A 23,554-nucleotide genomic window follows, 5' to 3' on the forward strand; every position below is an offset into this window, starting at 1 on the left:
GGTTTAAAACTATTTGATTTTTTAAATAAAGGTGCCCAAAGAAGCAGTTTTGAGTTTTGATGTTGACTTTTTATCTCCCACTTCTAAAAGTGGTTTATGTGAAATAAGGTTAACTACTGTCTCCAAAAAGCTATTTGGCTATTGGTTACTCTCTTTACATGACATTAGCCTTTTTTAATAGTTTTCAGTTTCAGCAGTGGAGTGAGTTATTACATTGTGATGAAAGATTATGAAGGCAATACATTTTTTTGGACTAAGGTGCACAGTTAAATGGTTCAGTATAACATCAGGAACATATGAAGGTAAAAGTTTTGAATTTGATATTTATTTGAAAGAACTTGATAGGTTTAAAAGAGGTCTAAAATAGCTAACTAAAATAGCTGCAGTTTAAAATTTGTCATAGCAATCAAACATATTTAAATCGAACTGAAGAGTTAATAATGTGTAGATTGTGGCCTCTTTAATCCACTTTGTGATCCAAGTAGTGATCAAACTGTTAAAAAGAGGATTTCCTCTGATTTGCATTCCCGATAATCCTTCAGGAAAAGCTTCAAGTGTGTCTTCTCTGATCTGTGTATTTCAGTCCTTCCCCCACACCTTCACTTTTCCACATGTCTGTATGTTTTGTTGGTCTGTCCTCTTTTTTTTTTTTTTTTTTTTTGCTCTGTTTGGATTCTAAGCACTCTTTCCATTCGAGACTCTTGGAAAAGGAAGGGGTTTCCATGGTAATGCCAGCTGAAGTGGAAAAGACATTTTTTTGTAAGGGTGCTGATGCAGTGTGTGTTGGGTGAACAGATGGGCTTCTCTGTGTATTCTTTTTGTGCTTGACAACAGAGTGATTTTTCCCTAGGGTTTTATGACAGCGAAAATGAAGCACACTTTCTTTTTGTCTCTGCTGGATTTTTATTGCCATCTGTTAATTGTCTCAGGCTAAAATCTGGCTGTGACCCTAATAAGGCTGACTGTAGAGAAACAACTTTGACCTCGGACCCCTGCTGATCTTCACATCTCCTAAATCAGATCCGATCCTGATAACCTGTTTGTAACCTGGTGAAAATCTTTCGTTTGTTGTCAAACCTCACAGCTGTGAAAACATTGAATAATTTTTGGCAAAGGAAGCAGAGATTTGAGAAAAACACAAAGTCTTTGTGCTTCTGAAAGAGAACAGTGTTTCATCTATTTTAGTTAGACTAAAACAGAGCTGAAAATGCAGATCACTGAACCAAGGGTCAAATCCTTTAACTGCATACATTTTTGAGGCCATTTAGACCACTGTAGAGAAAATACATCTTATTCAAGACTGAACAGTGAACTAGAAGTAGATTCATACGTTTATTGAAGTTCAGTTGTTCGTTAATGCAAATCAAACCCTCAGGAGACTATTGCTCTTTTCTTTTTTTCTTTTAATTTTTCTATTTTTCTTACTCTTTTAATGCATTAGGATTTCAAAGAACATTCATTATGCAAACTATTTAATTTACAAGTCGGTGGGAAAATCTTTTATGGCCTTACATGAAAAACATATATATACATTTTTTTAAATGGCATAATGTATGTGAGTGCGTATATATCATTGTATAGTACTGTGGTAAATACCTTATTGGTTTGATATATGCAGGAGTATAGTGTCACTTAGAAGTTGGATAAATTTGGCAAACATGAGAGTGTATATACATATACACACACACACACACACACACACACACACACACACACACACACACACACACACACACACACACACACACACACACATTGCTGTTTAAACATTTTTATTTCATGTGAAACTATAACTTAGATTCACCCTTACTGTGCTATGGTGTATAAATTCTGAAAAAATTCAAACTTTTACAACTGAAAAAAAAAAAAAGACAACAGATAATTTGAGAACCTTTTATTTGAAATGTCAGTGTTCAGGAAAAGAAACAAAAAAATAATACAGCAATATAAATATTAGCATATAAAATGCAAGTAGCACACAGGAGCCGGGACTCAAAGCGTCTTATCAGAGATGTTACAGCAGGATTACAGCATCAGCACACACACAGATAATAGATCTATTCAGATTCTTCATATAGACATTAAGAAGCATTTTCACATGTAAGCATGACAGAGAGCACAAAATTAATAACGGAGGACTTTAGGTCTATTTGCCCTCCTTTTTGTGTCTTCTCATGGAAAAGTGACAGGAAAAGAGGAAGATGAACACAAAAATATATGCATAACATCACAACTTCTAGACTAAGAGTGTGTCACTATTTATTTTCATAAGTAAGTTAAACTCTTTATTTACAGGTGCGTTAGTTGGCCTTCATAGTACTAAAGAACTACATTGGTAAGTGTGTCAAAAGTGTTTGTTTTTTTCTTCTTTTTCTGCATTTTTATATTTTTGTGCATTTCTTTTTGTAAAATAAAATGACATTCCAGTAGTAAGCCATTCCTTTTGAGCTGAATATCATGGGTTTTTAAGGGCAAATTTCTATTTACAAAGGAACGTCATGCCAGTGGTATGAGAACTGTTGTATTCAGAGGGAAAGTGAACTGGAACCAGCATTTGGATGAAATTTTAGCACTATAAGTATTTTCTAGAACCAGCTTTCAAAGTTCTAATAACTGACTCTAATGACAGTTACTGTGCTTGTTGCACATTCAATGAGGGCAAGTTGCCTCCTAAAACAGCATCAATCCTAACTGGTATTGGATTTTAACAGTATTCATATTCCATCCGTAATTTCTTGAGCTTGATTGCTGCCTAGATCAGCAAATTACAAAGTCAGGAGGTTTTGAAAACAACAGACACTCACTGAAAGTATCATAACTAACCCATCTAAGTACAACCAGCGCTGATAAAGAGCTTCAACACTTCAGGATAACCTGGAAATACTGAATACTAAGGATGATATGCCACTGCGGGCACTTGTGGACTTGTGACTGGTTTTACAACGCTCTCATTATGGCTCGGTCTTCACTAATGCTCCATAAACATTCCGTTAACATTACAAAAAAGCAACAACAACCAAACTCAGGCTCAGTGATACACAGGGGGATCCATTCTTTAAAAGCAAATGCAAATCATCATAAAAGCGGATGGTTTAACTGCTAACCTCCACTGTGAGAAGGTAAGAGGGGTGTTTATAGATGTCAGGTGATATGGAGATTATCTATAGCGCAAAAAACAGCATGCAGCAATAATCACCTGACTTGCATCTACATCAACACTTCTCCTAAAACGATCAATTAAAAAAGAGTCCATAGTGGTATTTTAGCAAACAATAACAAAAAGTTAAGTAATCACCATGATGCATTTTACAAACATTGCAACATCCACAGCACTGGACACTGTGTCTTTGTAGAAACAAGAATGTGATTGTTATAAGAATACATTTCCTCTTCCTGTCCAGATGTCAGTTTAACATGATCACGGTAAAGTACTGTGGTAAATACAATATTGGCTTGATATACGCAGGAGTATAGTGTCACTTAGAAGTTGCATAAACTTGGCAAACACGAGAATGAAAAACAAATTTCTCTCCAAATATGTGAACGTCCAATGAATCAGGAAACAATTTTACAGTACTTAAAACAAATGCATGTGTGAAATAGACAAAGTGGTTAGAAGGGGGTTTACATTGACATACTGTCTTATTTTTACACTAATTTTTTTCTCTAAACAGTTACCGATTTCCAGCAAACCTCAGAACAGCACAGAATAGAGTCATCCAGCTATTTTAACCTCCCTAAACCTACGACTCTCTACTTCTTATCTTTCTTGGTGGATTTCTTCTTGCTGGCGGGCGTCTGGGCGGCTTTGGGCGGCTCAGGTTGGGCAGCGGCAGCGGCTATGGCGGCCTGTGGAGGCGGCAGGGCCTGCTGGGGTTGCTGCTGGTTGGAGGTCAGGGTGGCGGTGCTGCCAGGGATGTAGACATTCTGCCGGTAATCAGGGACGTGCTGCAGGGTGAACTGAGGGCTGTAGCGGGTGCTCAGACCCATGGTGCCCGGACCCAGAGTGTTGGTCGCCTCGCTGACTTCTGCAGAGAGAAGAGAGGTTTCTGTTAGGTGATTCTGAGAGGATTTCACACAGCTCCTGAACTCTTTTTCAAATTATTTGTTTAACATATTAAGTCTCAATAAACCATCTATGCAACAAAGCTTACTCTACAAGATTTCAATCTACAAAAAAGAACAATGATGAATTCAAACTGAGTGTTAGTGGAAAACTGCTGAATGTCTGATCTCAGAACAGTGCTGGACAGAACAGTGGAAACAGTGACGCTCTCCAGTGGGAACCAAATAACTCAATAATGTTTGTCTCAGAGTCTTTGTGAACAAATATAAAATGATTCCACTTGTTCTCATCTGTCTGTGTGAATGGCTTCAGGATCTGGCCAAAACAATCTGCTCTAATTAGCTTTTACATAAGCTAATGTACACTACAGTTCAAACGTTGGGGTCAGTAAGATTTCTTTCCCCTTTATTCAGCAAGAATGAATTAAATTCCACAAGAAAAGAGACAAAGACTTTTATAGCAGCAGCATTCGTCAAAATGATTAAGAAATGCACAGCAACGTGAATGTGCGATGAGTCACTTTCTTTTTATTCCTGCTCAGTCACAGCAGCAGTGAAAATAAAGGAAACATGAGAGAGGCTGACGTCATGCTGCTGTGTGTCAACAGCTTTGATTTGCTTTGTATAGATATGGGCCACTGAACTGTGACTGTGCTTGTGCTCATTCATTGTCAATCATGCATGCAAGCATATATGCAAAAATTTGTCTGATTAAGATGTAAATGACTGATTAATCAGATAGCAATGCAATAAAGTCAATGTTGACTGTTAGAATGTTAGAATGCTAGATGCTTGACACCATTAAAGAGCAAGTGAGAGATTCTCACCATTAGCAGCGGCCATCAGAGCCTGGAGCTGCTCGGCCTCGGTTGGGGGGTTGGGCCAGGGTCCTGTTCCCATGGCAACCTCAGGAGTGGCAGCAGCCCTGCAGAGAGGAAAAGGAAATAGAGTCAGCAAAACAGAGGCCGTTCTGTAATGCTGCTATCAGCAACAGCTGCAGTGAGTGTGAGGCGCTTTGTGCCCTAATTTAATACACACACACAAAATCCTCCATGTTACTTTTAACTACACCATGTTGGAAAACGAAAACGAGCGGAGAATGAGCAGTAACAGCTGCTGAAAACTACAGCACATGCACACAAAACCACTGAACACTTCCATGTGCTCCTACTTGATCATCAAAGGCTTGTTTTAAAAACTCTGCATTTTGCATCCACGGTGAACAAAAGCCCTGATCGCACTAAAATTCAACTCATTACACGCACCAAGCTTGCTTCGCTGTCGGTAACCAGGAAAAGCAACAAATACGCTTCCAATTTACTTCCATTAATTCCCCACAAACACAGGAGTTTAGTTTTGAAGATTACAGCACCACAAACAGCACATAATGCGTTAATTAAAACATTAAAAACTTTCCTTAATTAGTAAAGGCTACGTGAACAAAGGACAAAATCGCTGTTCCACATAAAAAAACATCCCGGATGTCTTTTCTCTGCGTGTGGGAAGAATAATGGAGGTTCCTCATCCTGTTCCCAGTAACATCAGGAAACACATTTCCTCTTCAAAATTTTAAAAGAGTTTTTTATATAAATGTTTTTGGAAAAAAAAAATGTCTTCTGCTCATTAAGACTGCAATTATTTGATCAAAAAATATGGTAAAAACTGAAATATTTTTAAAATTAAAAATAGCCATGTTCTATTTGAATATATTATATAATATACTTTATTCCTGTGATACAAAGCTGAATTTTCAGCATCGTTACTCCAGTCCTCAGTGTCACAATCCTTAGAAATCAATCTAATATACTGATTTCCTGCTTAAAAAAACATTTCCTGTTATTAATTTCAAAAAGAGTTAATATACAGTATAAAGTACTGCTTACTATTTTTGTGGAAAAAATGATACTTTTTTTAGGATTCTTTGATTAATAGAAAATTCTAAATAACATCAAGTAGTTTTATTTTTTATTTTTTTGTAATATCATAAATGTCTTTACTGTCACATTTGATCAATTTAATGCAATCTTGAATAAAAGTTTTGATTTCTTAAAAAAAAGTACAAGCTTCAAGAAGCTTCAGTGTGAGAAAATCTAGATCAGTTCAAATTGGGGAAAAAATTGCAGGAACTTGAAACTTAAAATGCATAACAATGCTTAACAATTACAGTTATTAACAATAAACAAACAATAAATAAATCACTGGGCTAAATAATTAGCTTATTACTGCTGCCTGTTTACTGTTCTGAAGCCTTTCATTTGGTTGAAAGCAAATGAACACAGATGCTGGAAAAATCAGGTCACAACGAACAGGAAAAAAACCACTGAACCCACCATCTCACAGTCTGTATGGACAAAATTCAAATAAGTATGAATTACTAACAAGCTCCTCTAGCACAGAGAGAGAATGTGATGCTAATGCTAAAAGCCATCTGTCTCTGAAGTCGGGGTCTCGTGGGGTCTCACTTCCTGTCTTAAATGAGCCCAGCGGCTGTAAAACTGTCTATCACCACATACACCAGACAATCAACCGCAGCGGCACAGCACAACATCTGCATACAAGACACAACCACAGGACGGGTGGGAGAGGAGGCTAAAACAGACCCAAAGACAGGAAAGACACTGGGAAAGAAAGAAAGAAAGAAAGAAAGAAAGAAAGAAAGAAAGAAAAAGAAAAAGAAAGAAAGAAAGAAAGAAAAAAAGAAAGAAAGAAAAAAGAGAAGAAAGAAAGAAGGAAAAAAAAGAAAAGAAAGAAAGAAAGAAAGAAAGAAAGAAAGAAAGAAAGAAAGCTGAAATTTTGGGCATGTGAAGGAAAGAGTGACAGAAAGAATGAAGGGCAGAAACACATTTGAGGAGGGAAAGACTTGTTTTTGCCAAGCATTTCAAAAGAGATGAACTCACAGTGCCAAGATGAGGGAAAAACAGGGTGATGTTTTAAAGTGATCAACCCTTATGAGAACCAGAGCAATGATCTATTCAGTTCATACTGACAATACTGAGATCAAACTGTCTTGAGACATTTGGGCCACCAGTTCAGATCCTTAACCACTTAACCATCGCTACTTTCAAACACAGAACAAAGCAAACCGGGTTAACTCGCCATATCCTGGCACAACACTTCAGGACAACAGTCAAGATTTCCTGTTTAGTAGCATGAAAATTAAATGCCTCATTTCTCTACAATCAGCGTCTAATTACACTTTCAGGAAATCAGACTTCCTGTGGTCAGCATTATCACATCCTGTGGTCAGATAATCACTTCCTGTGGACCAGATTGTGAGTTGTATAAAAAATGTGAATGTTATAGTCCAAGATGTCATTGTTTGTAGCTGTTCATTCATAAAACCCCTTACAAATGTTTACACAAAGGACATTGTGCAATTCCCTTCAAGAATCCAAAACCGTGGGATGCGCTGCAACAAGGTCGAAGATACTAACGTACACAACTCTACACACTGTTTTCTATTCTATTCTATGAGCAGAACGGCCCCAGCATCACTATTGGACACTAACACAGCACCAATAGCCTCAGATGAGGAACCTGATCCTACAGGAACGAGCAGGGACTCTAGCTACACTTCAATACCTCAGCCTGCTCGGCGGCGTCCACCTTACATGTGTAGGCTGGAGCTTGAAGGAACTGAAAGAAAAGACTGATATTAACTATGGTATTTTGACAGAAACTAAGGTAAAATAAGTTTAAAACTGAAGCACTGTGTTTTTTTAGTATCTTTGAGATACTATTATTGTTTTAATTAATATTTTAAATTAGATTGTATTATATTTTTAGCTTAAATTTGTGTATTTTTATTTTATTTTTGTAATTTTTATTAGTTCTTTATTTATTAGTTTTATTATTTCATCTATCTATCCATCTATCCATCTATCTAGCTATCTATCTATCTATCCATCTATCCATCTATCTAGCTATCTATCTATATAATTTGTAATGATATTTATGTATTTAGATTTATATGTATTTAAAATTTATATTCATTATTTATTTTTACCTATTTTAGTACGTCAAATGAAAATAAAAAAGTATTCAGTATTTACTTCACTCTTTCAAGGGGGATTTATATGGTTTTAGTTTTAGTTGCCTATACCCTGAAACTTTGAAACTATTTTCACTCCAAAATTGCAAGAAAATACCCAAATAATTAACATATAAACATACTCCCATTACCTTTGATTTATTTACAACTTCAAAAAATTATCTTTTACAGTATCATAACCTTGCTAACAACACACAGATCTTTGGGCTTGCTGCGATATAAATAGCGCTGCCAATTTAAACTAAACAAAAATATTTAATTTCTTCCAAATGGATTCTTTCAAACTGGGTCCTGTCAGGCTGGAATGTGTTGTGTAACGTCTGTTATGGAAACCGATGCGCCGTGAACACTGGCACACAAGAGAATCTGGACACTATTGGCTGCCTGTGGTCGACCCCTCCCCCTCCCCCTAAAGAGCATCTGATTGGACGATTCGCTGTCAATCACACTGAAATAGTCAAAGTTCTTTGGCATCTTAATAGTTCCAATCAGTTTCAGCACAATGCATGACTATAACAGGCATTAGCATGGCAATAAACTTCACTGTCCCGCTTTTTCTCTTTCTGGCCTCTTTCTCTTTCTCTTGGCAGATTGAAGTGTTGGGGGTGGAGGGGAAAGTGCTTGAAAAACAGCAGCCATTTTGTTAAGAAGAAAAGAACATTAAGATTCAGCACAGCTAGTTTCTTTCTCTTTTGGCTTCTCGCTTTCTATTTGGAATTGCATTATACCTGTCTTACATTTACGTTAACAGCCTATATTTCTTATACACAAGCAAATCTACATGCAAATTAATTTTTGTATGTCTTCTATTATTCTATACACACACATATACAGTGTATATGCACCTCAGTGTGTGTGCTATCCATTTATTCAATGCAAATGTTTCTGCTCTCAAAAGAGGGGACTTTCTGCCTTTGCATAATGCAAATCTTAGTGAACGTGTGTGTGTTACTCACCCACTGGGCCCGGGCCTCTGGTTCTGGGTGAAACGCCAGTCAGCGCTGGGTGGTTTTTGCTGTAACGAGACAAAAGGAAAGCATGAGTAATGACATATAAAAAGAAAAGAAAAGTACAGCACCATTCATTTGCAAGTCTATTTGTGTGACCTCGCTGTTGCCATGAGGACAGAGAAGTGATGTAAGAGCGTATCCTGTATGCGGTGACGGCCGTCAGTGTGACCTTGAGGACGCAGCATGTGACCAAACCACGAGAACAAGAGACTTGTTCACTTTATTACATAGTGCCAAAGGAAACATGAGTACGATAAAGTCTAAATGAATGTCAGAAGCAGCTTTGACAAATGACTTCTAGAGAGGTTTCATTTGAAAAAGATGGGTGCTTCACATACACAAATATACAATTAATAATGATAGCGTGTCTGAGAGATGGCTGGGATGAGCAGGAATTCTAGCGTTTCAGTCTGAACACACACACACACACACACACACTTGATTGTTCCAGTGAGCAAGAAACAAGCTCTGTGACTAATTGGTCCAAAGACAGAAAGACCATTGTGATTCCATCCTCAGGACAGCACTCCTCTCACACACTGCATATTATCTCTTTAACACATCAGAAACACACAAAATAAAACTACTTATATGATAAAAAAAAAAAAAAAAAAACAGCAATGATAAAAGCCTTTTCAGTTCTAGAATTTGGGATCCTTTTTCATCTGCATGCTCTTATTGTGCAGTGAAATGGAGCACTGCCAAATTAGCTAATCAAGATCAAATTAACAAACAACTGAAGTCTTACGTAAATTAACTGTAACTAGAAATTCACACTGAACTTAAAGCCCATTTAGTTCCATATTCGCACATATTTCAACAATAAAAAATGCAAGACCATGTACAAGAAACAAACAATACACACACAGACACACAGTAAATATTTGCATCAAAAGCAACACCCACAAATGCAAACATCAGCTGAGTTCAGAGAATACACACAACACATACACATATCCTTAATGAACTATATAAATGGGGGCCGACTGTTTTATATACATTTATACAAAATATTGTTTTATATAAAATGTTTATTTTTTCTAAATGTGCTAAATGTTATCTCATACAGGTCAGCTTTAGTAATCCAGTTATTGCAAAAAAATACATTAATAATAATTTAAAAACTGCCCAACTTGCATAACTTTTGGGGACAATTTTGGTCTTAAAGTATAGCAAAATAAGCATTTAGCTATAACATTTTTTTTTTTTTTTTTTTACATTTGTAAACATCCCTACTTTTTCCTTTTAGTATGATTTAGACAACCTAAGTAACCTGGCCTGTATGAAAACAAAATGTTACAAATGCATTTTCAAACAAAACAAAACAACACAAAAAAAACAAAACAAAAAACTAAACTAAACTAAACTAAACTAAACTAAACTAAACAACAGTTATTTACTTATTTTGGGGACAAAAAAAAAAGTATACAATATCGATTTTTCCTGAATTAAGACTAATTACTACCAACCTAAACCCTAACTGTATGAAAATCTATGAAACTAGGCACAAATAAAAATAAATAAATAAATAAACCCCCTTCTTTTCTCCAATTTAGACTACTTTTGGAGACAATTTTGGTCACAAAGTATAGCCAGGTAATTCAATAAACACACAATCGTAAACACAACAACTGCAAGACTAACCTAAACCAACCTGTATGAAAAAAGTAAGTATTTAAGTTCATGAAAAAAAATTATTTACATAGTTTTTAAATTTGCACCCATTTAGGTAATATCTGTGAACATGTTTATTCACAATGTAAAGCCAAATAGCCAAACAGAGCACAGGTTTCTCTGACCCAAACATAAAAACACATAACTTTGCACACAGAACATTATTCACTAAACCACATCAGATTAATCAGAACAATCACAATATTAGTCAGATTCAGGGTCAGAGTCTTTCAGACAATAATGATTCCTGCATATCCTCATGTGTACAAAACACTCATTGGGCAAGGACACAAAGAGTTTAGAGCGAGTGAGCATGAAGGTCAGGAATGTCAGAAATAAAGTCAAATCTTCCATAATGAGGTATCTGGCTTTCTTATGAGCATATGTTTTAAAACATTATGCAGTTAAAACAATTAGTTTTTCAAATAGTACATTTATGCCATGAGACCAGGTAGCAACAGTTACATTGCTGCAATAAGACTTCACTATGTTCCCTTTCTAATTCAAGATTCACCACAGCCATGGTGATCAGAATGAGGTCACACAACTTGACCTTGCCACACTAACTCAAGGTCACAACTGCAGGTGGTAATTGTCCACTCAGAAAATTCTATTTACATACTGAATATTTATACAAATAACATACAATAGATGTGTCACGCTCCCAAACACACACACACACACACACACACACCAAATTCGCCTAAAGGTCTGTGTGACATCTGTAAACACACTAATGCTCTGCACACATGCTGAAGCAGGATGAAGCACACCTACTGTATGTATGAAAATACACACATTTGAACTATTGCAAAACATGTGTATCAAATCTGTCATGATAAAACTTGAGCAGCAAATAAAAGGAATCATACTTACTCTTAATTCTAATTGAATGAGCCACATTCAAAGCCACTGGACTGCGATAAATTAACACATTGAGCTTACAGATATAAGCTTTCATAGATGAATTACATGTTCTTATTATAACTATAATTCATAACCCTTCAGTCTTAATCTGTAGCTTTACATCTGGCACACACATATGAACCAGAAGTATCTGGGTCAGTATATCAACTCTGAAAGATCCTGTGAATGAACAAACTATATTTATATAAGACATAGATCACATGGAAAACATCTGTATGTGACATATATCCTGATCACACAATAGAAACATCCCTAAGCATTTTCTACACACTGAACAGGAAGCTACCTGATTCCAGAAAGATCTATTTTACTTTGTATAACTTGTAAACACTTTGCAGGCCGCTCTCTGTAAACTGTACACACATTATCACTAGAAACAGAAGGGCAGATGCATATGTCTAGAAACCCTGACAGACTTAACGTGTACATTTTTGACTTGAACCACCTAGCAACCACCCAAAACTCCCTAGCAACCACACAGCAAAATGCTAAAACCACTTAGTCCAACCAACCAGAGTCTGATTGTACTGATCAGGATGGTCACAGCTGAATAGAATAAATGTAGGACACTACAAGAGCTTCAGAGAAACGCAATGGCAACATGATCAAAGTGAAATGGGTGAAACTAAAAACATGGACAAATTTGGCAGAAAGTCATGAAATGTGTTTACTGTCATAACATGACCGCAGAAAGTCAACAAATACAGAAAGTAACAAATTTTACAGAGTATTGGTCACTGGTAGTTTGGAGCCTTTCCAACAGATTGGCTCATAAAACTGTCTGGCATGTATTAAATTGGCGTTTTAACATAAATATTGGCATATAAACAGATTAATTTCCCATAAATTTGTCCAGGCCACATTTTACCTTTAAACCAAAAGGTAAAGATGGAAAATTATATATATTTTTTTAAATTAAACATATTTCCTACAGATTTATCATTACTATCATTTGTTTTGGATATTTTTATAGTGATTATTCTCATTAAAGTCTGAATCAATATTTAAAAAATACATTTCATGCATATGTTTTGCATTACAATAATGAGAACTTGTAGTAGGTTGTGCATTAATTGTAATGAAAATGCAAGAGATTTGATTTCTAAAATTCTCATTAGTCTATCATTTCAAGAGATTTGATTTCTAAAATTAGAAGAAAAGGTAAAAATAACAATTTATGACTATTTAGGAACATTTGACATTTTTACAAATACAAATTACTGTAACTTTTAAATTCTGAGCTGAGCTGAGTCATTCTCATTAGATTCTTATTCAATATTTTACATTTAAAAATACAATTTACTGCATGTTTTAAGCAATACAATAATAATAATAAAAAATGATGTAGACTGTGCACAATTGTCAAGAAAAGACAAGAAATTCTAATTTCTTAAATTCTAAAAGTTTTCATTAAGCACAATATGATCTAGTAATTTTTTGGACAGATTACGTGAGATTCCGTTTTAAAAAAGTTAGAAAGAAAGATGCTCAAAGTAAAGTGAAAGTCAAAAGATGTTTTTGACAAGGTGAAAAAGAAAAGGACCACACACACACACACACACACACACACACAGGTGAACACCCCCATCTCTCTGTCCTCAGGTCCATTAGTGATTCTTTCATCTCTATTGAAACTCACATGCCCGCCTCCTCACACACACACACACACACACACACACACACACAGAGAGAGAGAGAGAGAGAACACGTGTCATGATAGCAGAGCCAGATGGAAGCCCAGCGACCCGAGAGACAGAACGACTCTCAAGGGACTTAGAGATAGGACATTAGGTCCCGAACAGAGAGAATGGGAGAAAGAAAGAGGAAAAACTCAATTTCTCAGGCTCATCCCCTACAGACATAAACACATGAGATTACGGAGGAATTCAGTTTCAATAAACAGCAAACTTGTGTAACATTTGACTAAAACTCTACAAATAACCGCTTCACATGCTAAAGAAACACAGAAGGAACTTGCAATAAGAAACTGGCAAATCCTACACAAGAGCTCATGTAAATGAGAATTGACTCACTATGGGATATCCCAGATGTGGGTCACATGACTCAGACGTGTGGAAGCAATAACATGAGTTCAGCACAACAGGAAGTCAGGGGTCAATGCATGACCTCTGGAATCCTGTTATTCCGTCACCTCTTTTTTCCACTACCTACTTCCTATTTCTCTCTCTCCATCCCTCATATTCCCGCCTTTTCCTTCCCCCATCCAAATCCTCATTTCTGTCTGTCAGTCTGTTCCTCTTCCTGTCCATCTGTTATCCATGTCTCTTTCAACCTCACTTCAGAGTTTCTGTTCTGTGCACTCACTATGTCTGCTCCTTATTTCTGTTCATATCTTTCATTTTAACCAGTGCACTCCAAAAATGTTTCCTTACTCAGATTTTTTTTTGTCTTGTTTTCCAGTACAAAGTCATTAATGTTTACTTTTGTACACTAAACAATTTTGGTGTCTCCACTTGATGTTGAATTCACAATCTGGGTCTTGAAGCAAAAATAGTTTAGAACCACTAATCTAGATGTTTTTCTCTCTGACAACCATGTTTCCAAGTCTAAAATCCCAAAGTTCATGTTATCCCAATACTCTCTAAGCCTCTTTCCTTACTTTGACTTAATTTTCTCCTCCCTTCTTGTCTGAAACCATCCAGACTCTTCTAAATGCTTTCATTTTTGTTCTTAATATGTCTGCAGCCTTTTCCTTTGTGAGCCCACATCTTCTAACTCCCTCTTCCTGTTTAGTCACAGGACTCACACCCTGCCAGTCTGTTGCTGCTTTTGGAAGCCAGTTACTAAATCATAATAATGGCACTATGATGTACAGTTGAAGCATATTTAACAAATTACCCAGCTGCTTCATTTGAAACAAAACTATGCTCATAAAACATCAACAAATCAGAGAACCCAGAGAAAACAAAACACAAAATAGGCATCAACGTGTGTTAACCAGCTCTGAGGCTGAAACATTACCTGATATATTTTTCCACCTGTACTACCAGTCAAATGTTTGGATTAACTACAATTGTTTAATGTTTTTGAGAGATATCTCTTCTGCTCACCAAGGCTGCATTTATTTGATCAAAAATGCAGAAAAAATAGTAATATTGTGAAATATTATTACAATTTTAAAAATTGTATTTTGAAATGTAATTAATTATTGTGATGTACTGCTGAATTTTCAGCATTACTCCAGTCTTCCGTGTCACATGATCCTTCAGAAATAATTCTGATATCTGATTTTGACATGGAACATTTTTGATTATTATCAGAATTGAAAACAGTGCTGCTTGATATTTTTGTGGAAACTGTGATACACTACCATTTAAATGTTTTGGGTAGTTAAGATAAAAATCAATACTTTATTCAGCAAGGATATATTAAACGGATCAAAAGGACCATAAAGACATTTACAATGTGACAAAATATCTATATTTTAAATAAATGCTGTTATTTTGAAGTTTCTTTTTATCCAAGGATCCTGTAAAAATAAATGTACACAATAAATAAATAAAATTCAACTTTGAAAATAAGAACAATTAGGTTTCAACACCAACATCAACTCGATAATACAGCACCAAATCAGCATAGAATGATTTCTAAAGGATCATGTGACACTGAAGACTTGAGTAATGACGCTGGAAATTCAGCTTTGCATCAAATTAATAAATTCTATCTTAAATAATTTAAAAAAGTAATTTTAAATTAAATGAGTAAATAATAAGCAAACGAACAGCAAAAAGCCTAATTAGATGAATAAATAAATAAATCCAAACTTTTGAGAGGTAGTGAAAAAAAACCATTAGTGACTCCACAGTGAAGAACCTGATTGGCTGTAGGGATGAGTATGCTCTCACCTCATTGGTTGAGTTCATTAAGTGCTTCCTAGTCAAAGTCATGTTTAGTGTGTTGTTATGACTCAACATGGGAGTCTTGACAAACACAAAATCACTCCTGCTGGAGAGCGTTGAGTAGCAGGGCCTGTAGGTCCTCATGTGAGGTTCCTGAGGCCCTCCAACCACCTCCATATATCTAATGGGTCCATCAGTGTTAAGCTGGAGGTGAAGGTCCTTATGGACTCTCTGCTGATAGGAGTGCCTGGAACGGAAGCCCGTTCTAGAGTAGCAGCACATCGAACCATCCTTGTGCCTGATGCACCGTACCAAGAGCACCGTCATGGTCAAGAGTGACACCAACGTCACACAGCCCAATGAGATGATGAGGTACAGAGTGACGTCCGTCATTCCCGCCCCCTTGTGTGGCGTTATATGGAAGTCTGTAGATTTGTCCGGGCTTTTTTCTTCTATGGTAACTGTAACCAAAACGCTAGTGGACAAAGCTGGCTGGCCGTTGTCTCGCACAACCACTATGAAGTTATAAGCTGGGTGGGTTTTACCACCCTGTTCATCATCCATGAGTTTCTGTGCGGTAAGCAGTTCACCCGTGTGAAGTTCGATGTGAAACAGTGATGAATCGTCTCCTGGAGCGATGCTGTAGAAGAGCCAAGCGTTGTGGCCACTGTCGGGGTCAACGGCGACGATCTTGTTAACACGATGACCGACAGGGGCACCATGTGGGACGGTCAGCTGGAGCCCTGTGTCTTCAGAGTGGGTTGGGTAAAGGATGACGGGTGGGTTGTCGTTCTGGTCGACCACAAAAACATGAACGGTGACGTTAGATGTCTGTGGCGGCGCTCCAGCATCACGTACCTGCACTTCGATCTTGAACGCGTTCATTTGCTCATAATCCAAAGAGCGCATGGTGAAGATGTTCCCGTTCTCTGGGTTGATGTAGACGTATGAGGAAATGGGGCTGCCGTGGATGATGGTCGGTAGGATGGAGTATGACAATCGGGCGTTGTCTCCGACATCTGGGTCTGATGCCAAAACGGTTGCTATTGGAGTACCAGGAGCGTTATTTTCAGCTACATCTACTGAGTAGGAGTTCTGTGAGAACACTGGAGCATTATCATTAACATCTGATAAATGGACCGCAAAAGTCTTCTGAGAGGATCGCGGAGGTGAGCCGGAGTCTGTCGCAGTGACAACAACAGTGTACTCATCATTGACTTCTCTATCTAGACGTCCGTCGGTCACAAGTTTGTAGTGTTCTCCAAAGACCGACTTTAGTTTAAACGGAAGCCCTTGGGATACTCTAAGTGTGAGTTTTCCATTATCCCCAGAATCTAAGTCTTTCGCACTGATTAATGCAATAACAGTGCCGGTTTCAGCATCCTCCCGGATGGAGCTGGTTAGGGAGGTTAATGTCACCTCTGGAGTGTTATCATTCACATCGATTATTTCCACTTTAATGTTGCATGAGCCCTCCATGGCGGGAGAGCCTCCATCCCTGGCTTGAACTGTGATGTCATACATATTAGCTTCCTCATAATCCACATCCCCCACAACATGGATTTCCCCCGACTGAGAATCAACACTGAACATTTTAAGTACTCTCTCTGTTGTATATTTACTGAATAAGTAAGATATTTTCCCGTTTATCCCAGAGTCCACATCAGTGGCATTCAGTTTAGTCACAAGCGTTCCCGGAGGAGAGTTTTCCAAAAGACTAACCCTTTTCACCGGCTCATCAAACACCGGCGCGTTGTCATTCACGTCCAGAATCTTAATGAGCAGGAGGGTGGTCCCTGATTTCTCCGGCTGTCCTCCGTCCACGGCCGTGAGCGAGAGGCGAAACGCGGCCTGCGCCTCCCGGTCCAGAGCCTTTTCCAGGACGAGCTCTGGAAACTTACTACCGTCGCTTTTAGTCTCCACGTGTAAAACAAAATAGTCGCTGCTGGAGAGGCTGTATGTGCGTAGGGAGTTAATGCCCACATCGGGGTCGCGTGCGCTCTCCAGACGGAACCGCGTTCCTGGAGCGGCCGCCTCGGAAATCTCTATTGATGAATTCACGTTTGGAAACTGCGGCGCGTTGTCGTTTACATCATCAATTTGAACAAGAACTCTGTGAATTTCTAAAGGGTTCTGAAGAAGAATTTGAAGGTGCAAAGAGCAAGTCGAACTTAAAGCGCAAATATGCTCTCTATCTATAGTCTCTCTAATAACTAAGACACCGTTAGGATTTACCTCGAAATACTGCGCGTTAGATCCCGACACGACTTCTAGGTTTCTTTCAGTAATCCTCATCGCGCTGAGACCCAAATCGCTCGCTATATTCCCAACGACAGACCCAGGTTTCTGTTCCTCCGGTACCGAATAATGGAGCTCACCGGACGCGATTGAGAGGTGCATGAGGGAGAGCGCGAGGCAGAGCACGGGCCACGAGCGTCTCCTCTCCATTATGTGCGATCCGGGGAGGGGACAAGTATTAACTTTTTCGTCTTACAGAATCCATATTCCAATTAAAGTGGCGCTACCATGTCGCGCGTAACGCAATCCGATTTGCGCGGAGTGAAGGAAGAAGTTTAACACAATTCATGACGTCTGTAAACCTTTCGGGAAATCACAAGAGAGGAAAAACAGTCCTCCATCTAGCTTTCTCCAAAACTCCCTGAATTAGCTGCGCCTCCGCTGCGCAACAGGGCGGAGACTGAGTCACAAAGTGGCCCGTCCTAGTGCTCGCACACACTCACATACACGGATCACACACACAGAGCGAGAGAGACACCCACACACTTCTCCTAGCGCTTGGAGAAACTTTCACTGCTCAGGTCAACCTGTTTCCAGCACACATGCCAGTGATCCCATGTGGTTTAAAACATTTACGAGTCGAGATAATGAACATTAGAGACTCAAAGGAACGCTGCCAATTTGTGAACACGGCCACAGACCACAAAACCATTGAAAACTTCTATGGACATCTCTGGCAATGTTGCATTACAAGGTAATAAATATGCAATTGTATATTTTATAATGATAAAATACTGACGAGACAAAATACGAGAGCCATTTAACACATACAATATTCTATATTCAGTATTATACAAAACAATATTCTACAAGTCAAAAGAGAATTACAACGACACGCCACTAGACGGCGCAGTTTCCCCTCTTTGCTATCTCATAATATTTGAATAGTGCCCGAAATGTTCTAAATATTGTTTTTATTTCACGGCAGATTATTAGGATACAAATGCATATTTTTAGGCTTAAAGGAAAGCAATTCCTACAGGCTTTAAGACCTTACTACAGATGAATTACTTATCTGTCAAAACATTACATAATTCCAGTTGATCAAATACATTAAGCTTAGTCATATGGGTACTCATACTATATCTCACCCGTTAAAAATCTCAAAAGGATCAAAATACATTTTTCTTTTTCATTTTTTTTCCACTGCAGCTTTGTGTCTACAGATGCTATGCAGAATAATGCATATCTTTCTCTCTCCCTCTGACTATTGGTGAAAGTAGACTGGATGAATGTCTTGGTCTGTGCAGTTCTGCTGATTCAGAGTTTTAACCATTTAAATATGAAAAAAATGTGGTGGTTGTATAAACTATTTAGTTATTATATGTAGTCAATAATAGCAAAAAATACTATATATATATATATATATATATATATATATATATATATATATATATATATAATGATAATGTAATAAACATGCAAAATTTTATACGCCATAATTTTATACAGTTTCTGTATATTTAAATGGATGATAACATTGTCCTATAGAAAACAAACAAAAATGTTGCTATTGTGTAGTATTTATAATTATACACAATTATATGTATATTCATTTGTATTATATTTATAATTATATTTAATTTCTTTATAATGACAATAATGTATTTATAAGTATTAAAGATACAGAAACTGCATAGTAGTTTATAAGTTTTTCACTGTAAAAGTCTATTTTTAGAATGATGCAGATCACACCTGTAACACATTTTAAATTTAATTGTTGTTATTGTGTGATTTAAAATGTGATTCTTTAAAGATACCAAAACTGTTTAAATAAACTGCATGGTAACATTCCTAGTATTTGTCAATAATCATTATTATTATTTTGGTATTTTGTAGTTTCTATAAATATAATGGAGTAAATCACTGATGCCACCTGGTGTGAATAAATCTTTATTTGCGCACGGATGACATATTTGTAGACCTCTTAAGAATGTATGTTAAATTATAACCATGTGACTGACAGCTGCACGTGTGTTTGTGTGTTATCTTTACTGCCGCCCTGTGGTGAGTTTCATGAACTGCAGCTCTGAGCGCACGCCTTCAATAGCAGAAAATACAGTACAGTACAACCGCATATACAGGCCTGTGTATAAATGACACAAAACAATACAAACCTTTTTTTCTTTTAATTTAAACTTATAAAAAATGACAAATGAACATTAAAAAAAAAAAAAAAACCTCAAACTACTGTTAAAAAGCAAGCTGAAAGGCTAAAAGACAGCGGATCTGAAATGTTGCTAACAGAGACACTGAGAAGGAGGGTGATGCAAGAGCCCGTTTCAGCACTACAGCGGCGGACAGCGACACTCAGTTTAACGCCTGCTGCTGCACGCAGCCAACCCAGCACACACACACACACACACACACACACACACACACACACACACACACACACACACACACACACACAGGCTCCATCTGTAATCCAATCAGCTCCCAGTAAACCAGTCAGCAACCTCTTCATACAATGAAATTAAGCTCGATCCAAACAACAGTACAGTCTTTTGGTATCACAGACTAACTATACAACATACTTAGACAGCTCTATCACATACAACAGTACCAAACTACAATGACGCTGAAAATCTTAAAGATACCATATTTTTAAATCAGTTTCAGATGTAGGTGTGTCAATTTTAAAATACAACAGTACAGTATTAAAAAACACCAGACAAACCGCACTAAAAGAAACACAAATGTTTTGTAAAGACAATACATAGACCATTTGTCTACCAAAGTAATTGCAAGCTTTTAAGTAAAAGCCTTTAGAAAATAAAGATTGTAAGATTATAAGAAACAAATTGATTTAAGTGTATCTAAACTGATGGCTAGCAGCATATATTAAAGAATACAAAATACTATAGAAAACAGATCTACGTTTTTACCTTTAGAAGTGGAATAATAAAATGTGTGTTTGATTAGACTATTTCTAAATAAAAGAAACACAATTCAAACACTGTTTGGATGAGAAATGTGTGTGTTTGTGTGTTCTCCAATGTTTTCTTACCTTGATTTGCAGACACAGGTATGGATCAGACACATGAGCAGGAGGAGAAGATACCAAAGCATCAGCATCAGCAGCAACATGAACATGAAAAAGAAGAAGAAAAAGAAAAAACAGATTTCATTAGAGTGACGCAACAGCATATGTGTGCAGGACCCTCATACTTACCAAACCTTTTAGTCTGTGACTTTTAACAGGTCTTAAGACACTTCAGCAAGGACAGAAATACATGATTATTTATTTGTTAGTTAGACAGAGATCATAATGAAAGAAAAAAAGAAAAGAAAGAACATGTAAAGAAATATCTCTGATGAATAGTAGGTTCAGATATTAATAATTCAAACCTCCTTCATATTGCTCTCTCTCTCTCTTTCTCTCACTCTCACAGACACACACACACACACACACACACACACACACACACACACACACACACACACACACACACACACACAAATCTCATCCTTCATAACTGCAGATGACATTGCACATTGCTGACAAGGTGCTCAAATTGATTTTCTTTTTGTGCAAACCTTCAAAATATTGATATTATGTGTTAATAAAAATTAAACAATCAAAATAATCCTTATATATATATATACATATATATACACACACACACACACACACACACACAAATATTATTATTATTATTATTTTTCAAAAGCATTAGTTAGAAACTTTTAATGTTTTAAGTATGGATTATATTCATGAAATGGAAATAAAATATTATTGTAGAAGAATTAATCAAAGAACCATAAAGAAAATACACTAACTAATAAGAACAGAATTCCAACTCTCACTGAGACAATCATGCTCTATATAAAAATATACACGTGTTCCTTCCCCCAACTCATTAAACCTGAATCTCTGGCCATTGCATGCCTCCATCTATAACAGGGGTGTCAACGGGCTTCAGCAGCACCTCACAACATCACATCCAGCTCTGAAACTTTCACTGCCCCCCTGTGGACTCAAGAATAATGGTACAGCCCTACCCATGAGTCAGCCTGTTGCCATGACAACAAGACCCACCAAGGGATGGAAAATGGGCCAGAAGAGGAATGAGGGAAAAGCACCATAAGAGGGGCTTTTGTAAACATTTATAAACACAGAGCAAGGCATATTTATCCTCCACAAAAACAACATAGGAAATGACCATCATATCTCATTTAGGCACAAACATTACCTCTCATATATCATACCAAACAAAGCAAGAAATATAATCAGTGTGACCAAGGCCAAAATTTAAGGGTTTGTGGTGAAAAATATGCATGGTTTTGATGTGCATTTTTATTTATTTATTTTTTTGCGCACTGACTGACTATCTGTGCATAACCCATACATATATCAGACAAAGACTGCAGGGAGGAGCAGGCGGAGAGGGGGAGGGGAGAAATAAAAGACAGGATGAGAGAAAAAGATGTGAAGGAAAGACAGCTTCCCTTGTATAGGGATGATTCCTTTGCTATAAGTACACAAATTATATATTAGGACATACGATTAAATTTAGTTTTGTGTTTTATCTGGAATCCACAGAAAAAAAGTCAACCATCAAGAGATATGACCCACATTCAGAAAAAACAGAACAAAAACAACTAGTATAAATGGCTTTGCGCCCACGTGGTTTTAGTTTACTGTCTGTAGACACAGGTCACTGTATATGTGTGTGTGTATGTGTGTGTGTGTCCCCTACTGTCTCACTGGCCTTGATAAACCCTGTTTAATCCTTTCAGAGGATCAGTGTGCTGCAGGATGAGGACACACACAAGCTCACGTGAGACAGATTTCTTAAGGAGAGATGCACTGCTGCATCAAAGTGAGAAGCAAAATAGGACAGAAAATAAAATAATTAATTTAAAGATGCTCAAGAGACAAGAAACATAAACTGTTTTTCTAGCAATAAGGACATTAAATGCTTCCTTTTTGCTATAACCACCACAAAGACATTTTAAGATTTTAAACACCTGACTTTGATAGCTATATGCAATTTTTTTTAGGAATAACATTTTTCTAGATAAAGCTAAGTAAACATATACGTCTTGAAGGAAGCATTACAGTCAAAAACACTGTACAACCAGTCAGGTAAAGTGAAATATAGAATACAAAGGCGATCTTGACCGTTTTACATATAAAACAGTGTCTTTGACCTTTCATATTGGCTTTTACACAACGGCAATGTGCCAATTAAGAATGCTTTGAAGCAAGAAGCCCATTTCAGTGATTTGTGAGGAAACAGCTCCCAAAGCTAAAGAGCATGTGGATTTATGATGTACATTAAAGAAAAGGCACTAATAAGTACAGGAACTGAAGATTAGAGAAATGAAGGCCAGATGTGGGACACCCAAAGGCAAAGAGGGTAACAGTTCACACAGTCACAACTGAAGAAATGCAGATGTGCCCGCCACAAACAAACAACAGAAAAAGTCTGTGTGCATGATTGACTTTGCATATAATTATGGTAGACAATAAAAAAGTCATTTAAGACTTATTTTCATTTAAGAAAAATGACAGGGGAATGTCACTAAAATGGTTATTTTGAGTAGCAACTTCCATATTAGCAGTTTGCATACGCAAGCAGCACATCTGACTACCACATGTCTCTTCTTTAATGTGCTGCAGAGAAAAGAGGCTCCACAACTGAAAATGAGTCTATTAAAGA

At 37.1% G+C, this 23,554-nt stretch overlaps 1 protein-coding gene across 15 annotated transcripts in view; it reads right to left on the reverse strand.

Moving 5' to 3' along the window:
* Positions 1–1,879: 1,879 nt before the first annotated feature.
* The window catches only part of LOC109079679 (protocadherin gamma-A11-like), a 159,243-nt gene continuing 137,568 nt past the window's right edge, over positions 1,880–23,554 (reverse strand). For 14 of the 15 annotated variants that reach the window (XM_042737884.1, XM_042737885.1, XM_042737876.1 and 11 more), the window contains 3 exons: positions 9,073–9,131; positions 4,893–4,990; positions 1,880–4,028 (listed from right to left, as the gene is read on the reverse strand). In XM_042737884.1, the coding sequence (XP_042593818.1) occupies positions 3,754–4,028; positions 4,893–4,990; positions 9,073–9,131 (432 nt within the window). In that variant the 3' untranslated portion in view covers positions 1,880–3,753. Of the gene's footprint in view, positions 4,029–4,892; positions 4,991–9,072; positions 9,132–15,593; positions 18,239–23,554 lie in introns of those variants that run through there. The other variant, XM_042737874.1, reaches the window with a different exon arrangement.

Source organism: Cyprinus carpio, chromosome B14, assembly GCF_018340385.1.
Source record: "Cyprinus carpio isolate SPL01 chromosome B14, ASM1834038v1, whole genome shotgun sequence".
Taxonomy (NCBI): domain Eukaryota; kingdom Metazoa; phylum Chordata; class Actinopteri; order Cypriniformes; family Cyprinidae; genus Cyprinus; species Cyprinus carpio.